We start from the raw sequence: 12,670 nt of genomic DNA, 5'->3' as shown, positions 1-12,670 counted from the left end.
GAAAAGATTGTCATCCTGCGTCGCTAGCATTGCTCAGCTGTCCCGCCTTATAACGACGGTCCTGATGTAGAGATTCAGGCAGCACTGCAGTGTTCATTTTCCTTGTAGCCTGCTGTGATCTACAGAGGCATCAAATTAGTCTCGTCCTGCATTCAGCTCACGTCCTTTGTTGTTGTATCAAAGCTATATTTACAAATTCACCAAATACTTTTTCTGAATTGATGACAGATGAGGTTTGAGTGTTTCTGAAGTGGTATAGCTATGGTTTAAACAACCATACCCACAGGAATGGGACATTTATGTGTACTTAACTGACCTCAGACCACACAGTGTGTAATTTTAGATGCTTAGCTGAATGGAGTGTTTTTCACCACTGTCACTATATTGTAAGACTTGTCTTTAAAAATTAACATGTGTGATAACAGCCTGGAGTCTAACTGTGATCTTGAAGATGGGAATTTATCAACTCAGTGTTATGTAATCTTTATAGGGCCGAAACCTGGCTGACCTCAGGAGAAGTATGACACGAGGAACCTTCAGCATCAGCACCACGCTGCGCCTCGGGCGTCAGATCCTGGAGGCCATCGAGAGCATCCACTCTGTGGGCTTCCTGCACAGGGACATCAAACCAGTGAGTCCCAACTACATTATCTGGACAAAGGATAAGATTTTTTTTTTTTTTTTTTTGTCGTTTATCATTACCTAGCACTTAGTGTATTTTTTAGTATTCAAGACTCATGGGAATGTTTTTCCTTCTACTGCCTGGGTAGTTTACATGATCAATGCATTTTTTTGTTGGTTACAGATACTGTTGCTGATTCTTTTGTTTTTTTGCTATTTAATGTTGTCTTGCCCTTTCTGCTTCAGTCAAACTTCGCCATGGGCCGCTTCCCGAGTACATGTCGAACCTGCTACATGTTGGACTTTGGTTTAGCTCGCCAGTTCACCAACTCTTGTCAGGAGGTCCGACCTGTGAGTATCCTTGTTGACTGAGAGTATTCGCGATTTCTCATTTTTGGCATATTTGTCACACTTAAATGTTTCAGATCATCAATCAAATTTTAATATTGGAGAAGGATAACCAGAGTAAATACAAAAGGCAGTTTTTAAATTGTTTCACTTATTAAGGGAAAAAAGCCATCCAAACCTGTGAAAAAGTAATTCCCCTGCTTGTTAAATCATGAGTTAACTGTGAGTAACCCCATTTTTTGAAAATTGAGTTCAATTTCACCAGCTACACCCAGTTCTGATTACTGCCAGACCTGTTGAATCCAGAAATCCTTTAAATAGAACCTGTCTGACAAAGTGAAGTAGGCTAAAAGATCTCAAAAAGCAACACATCATGGCGCCATCTGAATGAATTTAAGAACACACTAGAAATAGAGTCACTGATATCTATCAGTCTGGAAAGACCTACAAAGCCATTTCTAAGTCTTTGGGACTCTAGTGAACCACGGTGAGAGCCATTACCCACAAATGGAGAAAACTTGGACCTGTTGAGAACCTTCCCAGGAGTGGCTGGATGATGACTTAACAAAAGGAAATATTAAGGTTTTGGGTTGAAGGTTTTTGAGCATGACCATTCAGGCTGGAAAACCCTCTAATGGGGCTGAATTAAAACAATTCTGCAAAGAAGACTGACCCAAAATTCCATCACAGTGATGTGAAAGACTCATCGCCAGTTATTGTAAATGCTTGCCTGCAGCTGTTGCCCCCAGGCAGTTATTAGGTTTAGGGAGCAATTCCTTTTTACATAGGGCCAGGTAGGTTTGGATGACTTTTTCCCTTTATAAATGAAATCATCATTTAAAAACAGCATTTTGTATTAACTCGAGTAATCTGTTTCTGATATTAAAATTTGTTTGATCATCTGAAAGATTTAAGTGTCACAAACCAAAAAGAAATCAGGAAGGGGCAAATAATTTCTCACAGCACTTTTTTTTTTATTATTCCTTACAAGCAGAAGCATTTGCACACAGGTATTCATAGAAATTGCTTGATACTTAAGGACAGATCTTAAAAGTTGGGTAATAGAGCGATCACTCCATCCCTTTGATTGATTTTTCCTAAACATTTCCTGCTGGGTCCAAACTCATAACTCATAAACTCAACTTTTGCAGAGATTTTACAAGGACTGGTGAGGAAAAGCCCTGACAAAGTCTAGGTGACAAATGAGGTTGTTGAGATTTTGACTATTAAGCTTACCTTGAATTTTTAGGTGTTTTGTATATGTGTGAAAGACACAGATAAAGATTTGGACTAACCGGTAAACATGTTTGAACATTCAGCATTAAAACAGCCAGATCTTGTCTCAGGTGAAGGCTGTTGGTTCCAGGTAAAGAGAAGTAAAGAGAAAAGGAACTCTCCCAATTAGAAGCTTAAGTTTCTCTGCTTCTTTTTGATGTCTAAATAGATACATTGTTAATAACTACTATATATCAGCTGTATAATGAGGTCAAAAATGTGATTTTTGTTGAGCTGCCAAATTAGGCCCCAAAAATTTATGCAAATTAAAGTTTTGCTCTGTTTTTCTTTGTCAGCCCCGTCCAGTGGCAGGTTTCAGGGGAACAGTTCGTTATGCATCCGTCAATGCACACAAGAATAAGGTCAGTATCTGTCTTTATGGTGTCTTTATTCTCAATAGTCAAGCATTTTAAATTTTTAATTAAAGTTAACCAAACCGTCACATACTTCTGCAGGAGATGGGCCGACATGATGACCTTTGGTCTCTCTTCTACATGCTGGTGGAGTTTCTGGTTGGTCAGCTCCCATGGAGGAAGATCAAGGACAAAGTAAGACGAGACAACGTTTTCATCTTCCCTGTACGCTTAAATAACGCTGTCCAGGCAGCAGTATGAGATGAGATCTGACAGTTAAGTGTGCGTTCATTCCTAGGAGCACGTGGGGAAGCTAAAGGAGACTTACGACCATCGTCTCATGCTCAAACACCTGCCAGCAGAGTTTGGGGTCTTCCTGGAGCACGTTTCCAGCCTTGACTACTTCACCAAGCCGGACTACCAGGTCATTCAGGGGTCTAAGCAAAGATTTGAGCTTTTCTGACCACATTAAGTGTTTGGTTCAGCATTTTGAAGATTGATTTTTTTTTCAAAATCAAATGAAGGTGTGTGCAGTACATCTACAACCTCACTTCTAAAAAAGCTGGGATACAGTGTAAAATGCAGATGAGAGCAGAATGTGATGACTTGCAAACCTCTGCAACCCCATTTTTTTTTTAAGATATTTTGGGGTCTTTTGATGCCTTTATTCAGAGAGGAGGACAGTGGATAGAGTTGGAAAGGGGGATGGGAGTGAGACACATGGGAAAGGAGCCACAGGCCGGACATAAACCCACCTGCGTACATGAGGTGCAACTTAATCACAAGGCCATTTGCACCCCTCAGAACCCTATCTTTAATTAGCAACAACATATCCAACCTAATTGCATTTTAGAAAATTACTTTCCAGAGTGGAATGTGAGTCCAGCAACATGTTTCAAAAAAGTTGGGATGGATCATATTTACCACTATGTTGCATGACCTCTACTTTTAACAATGCTGTATAAGCGTTTGGGAGCTAAGGAGAGCAGCTGGTGTTGAAAGTGGAATGTTGATCTACAGTCATGTGCATCCAATTTAGGCACGTAGGATGCTAAGGATTCATCATGGGGCCCAATGTACCATAACAAACGTGTCCCTCAGCATTTCTTTTGTCTGGGCTTTTTTACCCTCTGTGATATGCTCAGAGACCACCAGTGGTCTTCATAGACATCCTGACATCCACTTCGAGGGAATTCAGCATGGCCTCTCACTGAGTGTGAGTCAATCGGTGCAGTCAATCACAGCATGACCAGGGGCTTGTGGTAACCCTACTGCCCACCAGGAAGGTACCCTAGGTCCCCTATCTGGGATCCCAGAGATGGTATTATATTAATTAAGGTCATGGTGATACTTTACTTGAATAGTTTGGACAAACGCCTTTGGTATGAACAACCTATGAAGACCTGTTTTCTTTGGATTTTGTCCATGAAGCTATTAAGATTTATGTTGATTTTTATATAGCAATCTATCACTTTTTAAATACATGTGGGTCTTGGGGGGGCTTGGCTTTTCTTAGATATAAATGGGTGGGACCTTTGGAAACAAGGTTTGTAGAAAGCAGCTTGAATGGTCTACTTACATGTTTTGTCTTTTAACGCTTTAAGAAGGCATGTTTTCTTTAAATCTCAAATTAAAATTAAAAAAGGTCAGCTGTGTGTATTTGTGTTTTTACAGCTGCTTATGTCAGTGTTTGACAACAGCATGAAAACCTACAACGTGGTGGAGAATGATCCTTATGACTGGGAGCGCACTGGAACAGATGGCACCTTGACAATCAGTGCTGCAGCCACAACACCACAACATCACACCCGCCTCACCCCGGCACACATGGGGTATGTTTCATACATAAATATGTCTTTAATACATCCTGAGAGCCCTAAAAACAGGGTAATCTTTGGATCTTTTGTCCCCCTCAGCATGGCGAATGCCTCCCTGATCCCTGGTGACCTCATGAGAGAAAACACAGATGAGGTTCTACAGGACGAGCAGCTCAGTGACGTGGAGAACAATCCTGCTCCGGAGCGTCTGTCAGGCTCTCCTTTACACCCACACCGCAACCAGGAGGCTGATGTGTGGGAGGAGCTGGACCGTAACAGAAACCGCATCAGGACAGCAGTGTGGAAGGTAGACTATTGACTGTTAATAGCTTGTTTGAATTACAGCTATGTTTCTTTTGAACTGATAACAGAACTGACTGGTTTCTGTAGGCGGGAACGGAGGAGGAACACAGCAACAACCAGGGTAACCAAGGACACCAGAGCCCATACGCTGGGCCGAGCCTGGGCTCCCCGGTCAAACACTCTGAGGTGGGTGCTGCAGACCGTGATGGCCCTCTGCTGAGGAAGCTCCGCAACATTCATAGTTTTGAGCTGGAGAGGAGGCTGGGCCTGGAGTCCAAACCTAGTCCAGAGCGCTTTGTTGAGGCCTGGTATGTCTGAAGAAAACAGGATGATTATTCAGTATTTTTCTTTGAATAAAGTAGAGTTGATGTTCGCATCTGTTTTGTATTCCTCCAGCCCATCAAAGCAGCAGCTCGGCACCCAGCACCAGGAGAAAGACACAGATGGGGCTGCAATCATCCCTGTCACTCAGGGTCAGACTGTACCAGCTGGGGAGCGTCCTGATCGGGTCTGGCACTACGACGAGGAGTTTCGGTCTAACGGCGGCTCTCCCAAGCCACAATCTTCTGGATCTCTGGAGCAGGGAGAGGGGGCTGTCAGCAGCGGGGGCTTTGTGGCCCTTAATCTGAGCTCTGGGAAGCAGGACGTTGACTCAAAAGAGTGGGTAATGGTGGAGCGGCCCAGCGGCTCCCCAGGAGCCAAAGTCACCTCCAGCCCTTCGGAGGAGGATGACGAGCCAGAGGTGCTGCAGGCAGGGGAGCGATCTCCTGCATGGGACAAGGGCAGCCCGAGCCCAAGCTCTGGTAAAGCTAAACAAGAAAGCGCGGCTTCCTCCAAGGGAAGTGCTAAAGTGGACAAGTTGGAACTCAGTGTTGGCCCTGCAGGGGCTCTACCCCCGATCACTCCTACCAGTCCAGCTGAAGCTCTGGCTGAGGGAGTTCTCACCCAGGTAAGCCCATTATTTAAAAGTCGTCATACAACATGACATACATAAAACTGACTGTAGTCAGCATTTTTACTGAGTTAAAAAGCTGCACAGTGTTCTAGCTATTGAACCTCAATGCTAATGTCAACAAACAGTCAGAGTTCCACCAGCTGCATCTTGTTGTAGTGTGAAGCTAAATGTCACTGCTTTATGTTTTCACGCTTCTTCGCTTGTGTTAGAAAAATGATATCTGTGTCACAACTGCAGGGCTGTTTGTCAGATCACAGCATGGGGGGAAGAGAGCTTACATTTTGATTTGCAAATACGCTATGCATAATTGAATTTATTTGCAGCCATTTGCAATATTTTTTTGGTTTCACAAGCAAAAGTGTTTATTTTTTTAAGATATGCTTTGGTTTGCACAGTTAAAATACATTGTTTTGCCCTTTTAAGTTCCGTCAAATTGGCAATTTGTTGAGCATTCTTGGCATTTGATTCCCATTTAAAACAAGAATAGAGGGATAACTTACCCCTTACTCTCTCCTACAACCAGAACATCTGCCTCCAAGTTCAAAATGTACACTTTGTTCCCAAAGTCGACCTTCCTTGCCTCTTTTTTTCCTTAGTGAACCTCCTAATTTTAGTGACCCTCCCCTCGCTTTACCTTTTTGCAACAGCTCGTCGTCACTCTCCCAACCAGATGTCATCTTAGTGAACCGACCTCACAGTACTTCCACCGTTCTTACTCCATCTCCTCACTCCCTCACCAATTTCACAACCCGTCCTCTCTCCCACCTCCCACTTCTCCCCCTCCCCATCTCTTAGCTCCCCACCTCTCCTCCGTCCCTGCCTGAGGAGGTTGCAATCCGGACATCCAGCCCCATCCCTCTGCGTTCTCCCAGCCCTCACACCCTCCTGACCACTCTATCGGACCCGCTGCACCTGCGCGAGCCAAGCATGAGGCGCAGCCAGTCCGCCGACCAGCAGCAGCGGCAGCAGGAGCGTCCCACCTCTTCCTCCTCCTGCCACGCCTCCCTACCGCTCCCACAGCACCCCGCCCCTGGCACTCGCTCACCAAATCGCCGGAAGCTGCCGGCCATCCCGGCGGGTGCTGCCAACACCAAGTTCCCTTCTGTCATACGTATCACCCGCGCCCAGCTTCAGCAGGTGACGACCCAATCACGTCGCGTGAAACAAAACCCTCCATTCACCTGCTGTCACCATTTTTGTTCATTCCTTTTTACTTTGTTTAAGTTGCTTTTTTGGCTTCTTTGTTCAGTTGGCTCGCTTTTTTGTGTTGTTGTTAGGCAGCTCTCTCCAGAAAACCATGAGGGGCATTGTGCAGGCCAGACAGAGCATGGGTCAGATTTGTCCTTGTGTCTGGACATGGGGGGGGGGGTGTGTGTTTTTGTCTGATTGTGGCATGTGTGTTTGGAATGTCGACTCATGACTACAGGTTGCATGGTCTCTTTTGTTTCAGATCGTCTTTGTCCTCTCTATCTTTCTCTTCCTCTCTCTCTCCCTGTATTTGTTCCTCACCCTCTCTTCGCTGAAGCCCCCTGCGAAGTTGCGTGAACGTTTCCTGTCCTACTTGCTGGTTTAGTACTCACAGCTTGACTGACACTGCCATAGCACTTGTGTGTTTCGGTCTGATAATGGTAGCTATGGTTCTGCATGCTGTTGCCAAACTAATCACCATTTATTACCCCATTTGATCAATTCTTCTCTTTTCACACATCTGCATCAGGCTCTTGCTACAGAACTACAGCACAACTCGACATGTTGTAGTCTATCAGCAACAGGCCTTTGACTTTTAGCATATTTTTCCCATTTTTAGTAAACTTACCACCTAGTAACGACTGTGTTTATTTCTCTTTCCTCCCATGTCTCCACCTCCCCTCCTCTCCAGTTGACGGCTCAGCGTCCCTCTGGGTTGTCGTCTCAGTCTGGATCAGACAGTGCCCCACAGTGCCTCCTGCTGGAGAGGCGAGGTGAAGCTGAAGCTGAGGCTCAGCAAGTCCAGGAGCACCTGGACTCCCCACAGGACAATGTGCCCACCCACCCAGGGACGCCAACAGACCCCCTGGCTGAGATGCTGGTCAACGGAAACAACCACACCAAAGCTCTAAGCCCTGTGCCGAGTCATGCATCTTCCCCGCGCTCCCCCCGCTCTCCACACTCGCCTCCTGTGCGCTCACCTTCCTCTCCGCGCTCCCCTTGCTCCCCTCGCTCCCCTCGCAGCCCCGTCTTCGCCAATGGCCACCTCTCCCCCGTGAACGGCCAAAGAGATTTAAGTAACGGAGCGTTCCCCACGCTGAAAGACTCTGAGAAAGATCCTCCTGCCACAGAGCCTCAGTTAAAGGAGGAGGAGGGCAAAGAAGTCGACCAGGCTCCAGATCAGACAAATGGCCCCGCCTCTTCCCCTCCAGCTGCCCCGCGTAAGGACCCTAGCCGAAGGCAAAGTCGTATCCCAGTCCTGGAGCCGTCCAGCCTGCTGGAGCTCCCTCCTCCAGGATCCGCCAAGGAGAAACTCCTGCAGAAGAAAGCCAACCACCAGGGTCAAGTCCCCTCTCCCACTGCCTCTCCCTCCCTCTCTGACAGGCGTGCCCCAATAGTGGCCTCACTAGCCAGGGACCCGCTATCCTCCACTTCTGACCGCTCTCAGGAAGAGGACTCTCTCATGGGCTCACGCTCTGACCGCCAGGGAGATGAAGCCCCTTCCCTCTCCTCCTCCTCCAGCCCTCTGTCCCGCAAGAGCAGGATTCCTCGTCCTGTACATTCAGCTTCTTCTGCTGAGCAGCTCGCCGCACAATTCATGCCGCGCCCACCGCCTGGGAAACCGCCATGTCGCTCTACAGTGGAGGGCAGGTAATGGGTGGATTTGCATCCTTTGCCTTAACAGAACATGAACTTAAACTCAGAAGCAGTTCTGAAAAAGAATTAACAAGCATCAAGATTTAAGAAAACATAAAAATATTCCAAAATAGACAACTTAGCCTATCATAATTAGGGATTAAAAGAATCATGACAAGATGAAAATTTCTTTTTCTTGGCAGCCATTATCAGATGACGATATTGATACTTGAACCCCATTTCCAAAAAAGTTGGAATGTAATGCCATTAAGATTAAAAAAAAGGAATATGTTGATTTTCAAAACATTAAACGACCATATTTGGGTTTAAAAAAGGCAGCACAGTTGAAGATGGGGGTTTTTCACATTTTTTCTAGAAAACTGTATGCCCATTTTCAATTTAAAGTCAGGGACACATTTATAAAAAGGTTGGGACAGTGTGCTGAGTCCAGGTGAAATGAGGATGGTTGCTTTATTTGTTGCATCATGAAACAAAAAAAGGTAACAAAAGAAGTCAGAAACTGTCAAGCAGCTAGAACCCAATATAAAACAAGAACTGGATACAATTTCCATTTTCAAAATGATAGAAATTTTTCTCTTTGGTTCCCAAATACTGGAGCTGCATTTCCGCTTCGTGGTCCAGTTTGAATCAGTACGGTTTGGTATGGCTCAGAATAGTAAACCCCAAAATAGTTTCCACAGACACCCATACCCTCACTTGGTGCTCCATTGAGGGTGGTATCATCATTTTAATATCTACATCATTTTGCATGGCAAGGCAAGTTTATTTGTATAACATACTTCAGCAACAAGGCAATTCAAACTTTACACAATGCATTAAAACACAATGATCAGGAAAAAAGAAACGCAACAGAAACATAAAACAGTTACTACAACAGCCAAACAAATCCCCGAAATCTAGAAACAAAGAAATCAAAAGAGTAGCCTTTGTGAGATAACCAGATTTCTATTGGGTTAAATACTGAACTTATTTCCATTAATGTTTCATGAGGTGAACTTATCCGACGCTATAACAGTTTATATGACATAATGTGAAAGTTCAGAGCTGTACCGTATGAATTTGTCCCATTAATAATGTTTAACTGGGATTAAAATCAAACTAGATCAAGTAAGACAGCCAGGGAACATCAATCTCATTTTAAAATACTCCCCATATTTTTGCAAAGAGATTTAACAATCACAGAGCAATCTACAGATTTTCTACTAGAAAGAAGTAAATGAATCTCTGAAATACAGTGTAACTGATCTAAAGCTTTGTATTAACGAAACTTTGACATTAATTCAGTTTGACAGATGAACCAGGCTGATGTGTGCCTTCAGCCTTTGCTTTGTGTTCTTGAAATAAGGTCCATATAAACATTAGGAAACCTGATTTGCGGCCACATATTGTCAACAGTTCAGGAAACAATATGGATGTCTGTCCAGTCCAGATATCCCTAATACAAGCAATATTAGTCTGTTTTTCAGAGCAGATGGTCTTGCCACTCAGCCCGGTGTGCTGAAAGTTGCATCAGTGCAAACCCTCTATTATGTGTGTAGCTCCATTCTTTTGGGATGGATAGGTCAGCTTGGCGACCATACGAAAGGGTGCCAAAAATGTAAGATGGTAGGGGTCAGTTATTTGGGACCCTTTCCAACTTTTTATAAGGGAAATGCAAATAAACATGTACCATGCTGTACCGAGCTGTACCGGACTGCTCAATGGAAATGACCTATTAGAGTGTTGTTAGCAAAAGTCACAGAATTGTAAACACAACTTTGCCCCAACTTTTTTGAAACAATTTATTTTAAAAATGATGAAATACATTTCAAAACTTGAACAGTTGATATATCATCTTTGCTATTTTCAAGTAAGCATTTGGTTTATATCCTTTGCATATCATCACATTTGGTTTTTAAAACAATGTCCCAAGTTTTTAGGAAATGGGGCTGTACTTTAGTGTCTGTGGAAAGCAAATATGGTAGTCACCTTAGATAAGCAGAAAACTGAAAACATGGGTAACTTTGTTAAAGGTAAAAGATTTGGCTTTATTTACAGGAAGGCCAGGCTAGCTGTTTCCAGTCATTGTGCTAAGCTTAGCTAACAACCTGCTGGCTTAGCTAAATATAGGGATAGTTATTAGGGATGCACAATATTGATTTATGCTGATATCCGATATGTTGATATTCATGAAATAATTTTAGCCATTACTGAGATTTAAATGTAGCTCAAACCTAAAACTTTTGTCCTTAGAAATACACAGCTTAGGATGAACAAATTAACATATTTCAGTCCTTTAAAGTGTAAAAAATGGTGATAAATAAAGAAATATACTTCAGCTGATGAAGGTCTATTGGTCCAACTAAAAACTCCACAAATGTATTTGTCCATACCAGTATTTACTGCTGATATGGGCAGAATTTATAGCCAAAATATCGGCTGTAAATACCGGCAGAAATGTATCCACCAATATTGTTCCAATAATAATGTTCGTCCCTACAACGTATTGCTTCACCTTGCTCAGCACAATATGTAATTCATCAGCCATTTGCCTGCTTAGATTTGCTCTCTACATCCTTGCTTTTATTTATCACCTCCCTCGCTTTTGTATCCTCTCAGGCTCAGGCGTTACCGCATTCGAGCCGGCAGCACGAGCGACTCGGACCTCCTGACATGCCTTGCTCAGCTGATGCACAGTTCCCGAGGCTCTCCTCTTCACCACCGCTCCCCTGCGCAGCATGGTGGCTCCAGGATGGGCATCTGCAGCCTGACCAGCTCTCCACATCACCACCGCAGCTCCAGCGCATCCCCGCGCAGCTCCTCTTCCCTGCAGCGCTCCGTCAGCTCCTCACCCTCCCGCCACGAGCACCGTGGCGGAGGGGGAGTGGGTTGCCTTGGCCGTAGCCGCTCGCCTCCTAGCTTCTCTGGCTCGCCGCCTCCCCGCCGCTTCTATCCTCATCACCAGGAATCCTGCTGCAGCCGCCAAGCCCGCACAGGCCCATTCCACCTGTCAAGGGGAAAAGGATGTAGCCGAGAGGGCAAGTGCTCCAGCAAGCTGAGCAGATAGTCACCTGGCAGGTTGTGCTGCCACAGCAGAGGAAAGGAAAACTCAAATTCTGATAGAGTAGAACCCAGCCAGGATTGAAGCCTGAGTCTTCTTAGACAATTAGAAAACATTCTCTGCTCCATTGTTTCTGTTAGTCTAAGCTTTCACTTATCACTAGTTTCCTCATTCCTTTTATTTACTCATAGTTTATCATTTATTTATGTGCCCTGATTCAAAGAATACTCCAGCCATTTAGTGTTGCAACTTCATGATATTCAGTATGTTCACATGATGATGAAAGTTTGACGATCCCACCTAGATAACATAGTTGGGGGTTAATTCACTCTTGCATTTAGGCACCTCAAATTGGACCCAAACTGGCCGAGGCATTCTGCAGCTTTCACCCAGAAGTCAAACAGCATAAATAGCCAGAAAAGGCAAGAGAGTAAACAAGATGAAGGTATCAATATGGCAAGTTATAGAGCTGTAGGGGTGAAACATATTGAAGAGTATGAGTGGAAGGAAAACGGTTTGCTGCTTGCTTGCTTCTTTTGGTGCGTGATGTAACTCGTTAACCAGAAGAGAATCTGGTGGTAACTAGCTTAAAGGAAGCATATCACCTCCTAAGTAGAGTCAGATATACTTCTGCCAATAAATACAATATATGGACAAAAGTATTTGGCTGCCTGACCATTACACCAACAGGGACTATAATGACATTGTATTCAGATACACATACTTTAATATGGAGTTGACCTCCCTTTTGCAGCTATTTTAGAGTGTTTCTGTGGGAATATGGGCCTATTTGCTTTGTGCACTGGAGCACAGTCATGTTGGAAAAGAAAAAGGCCTTCCCCACATTGTTGAAAGCATAGCATTGTCCAAAATGTCTTGGTATGCTGAAGCATTCAAACTGGCCTTCACTGGAGATAAGAAACCTAGCTCAAACCCTTTGCACCACTCCATCTGATGCTTGGTAATGTGACACCACACAGTTTTTGTGCTTACATTGATGCAAGAGGAAGTTCAGAACTCTTCAGCTATGGAATCAGAATAGTGTTGCAAACCCATTGTAGAGTTGCTGTTGTTCCGAAACGCTTCCACTTTCGATTAATACCACTTGAAGCTG

The 12,670-nt window shown here is 44.3% G+C and overlaps 1 protein-coding gene across 2 annotated transcripts in view; it reads left to right on the top strand.

The window, feature by feature from the left end:
• The window catches only part of ttbk2a (tau tubulin kinase 2a), a 32,779-nt gene extending 20,477 nt beyond the window's left edge, over nt 1-12,302 (top strand). Inside the window, exons 5-16 of one of the 2 annotated variants that reach the window (XM_041813509.1) lie at nt 491-631; nt 868-972; nt 2,541-2,606; nt 2,700-2,792; nt 2,896-3,021; nt 4,272-4,429; nt 4,514-4,721; nt 4,805-5,025; nt 5,114-5,666; nt 6,468-6,809; nt 7,552-8,510; nt 11,115-12,302. In XM_041813509.1, coding sequence (XP_041669443.1) covers nt 491-631; nt 868-972; nt 2,541-2,606; nt 2,700-2,792; nt 2,896-3,021; nt 4,272-4,429; nt 4,514-4,721; nt 4,805-5,025; nt 5,114-5,666; nt 6,468-6,809; nt 7,552-8,510; nt 11,115-11,562 — 3,420 coding nt within the window. In that variant the 3' untranslated portion in view covers nt 11,563-12,302. The remainder of the gene's footprint in view (nt 1-490; nt 632-867; nt 973-2,540; nt 2,607-2,699; nt 2,793-2,895; nt 3,022-4,271; nt 4,430-4,513; nt 4,722-4,804; nt 5,026-5,113; nt 5,667-6,467; nt 6,810-7,551; nt 8,511-11,114) is intronic. The other variant, XM_041813510.1, reaches the window with a different exon arrangement.
• Nucleotides 12,303-12,670: the final 368 nt, after the last annotated feature.

The sequence above is a fragment of the Cheilinus undulatus genome, linkage group 18 (genome assembly GCF_018320785.1).
Source record: "Cheilinus undulatus linkage group 18, ASM1832078v1, whole genome shotgun sequence".
NCBI classification, from domain to species: domain Eukaryota; kingdom Metazoa; phylum Chordata; class Actinopteri; order Labriformes; family Labridae; genus Cheilinus; species Cheilinus undulatus.
Note: the sequence above shows the minus strand (reverse complement) of the source record. Positions and strands in the feature narration are given on the sequence as shown.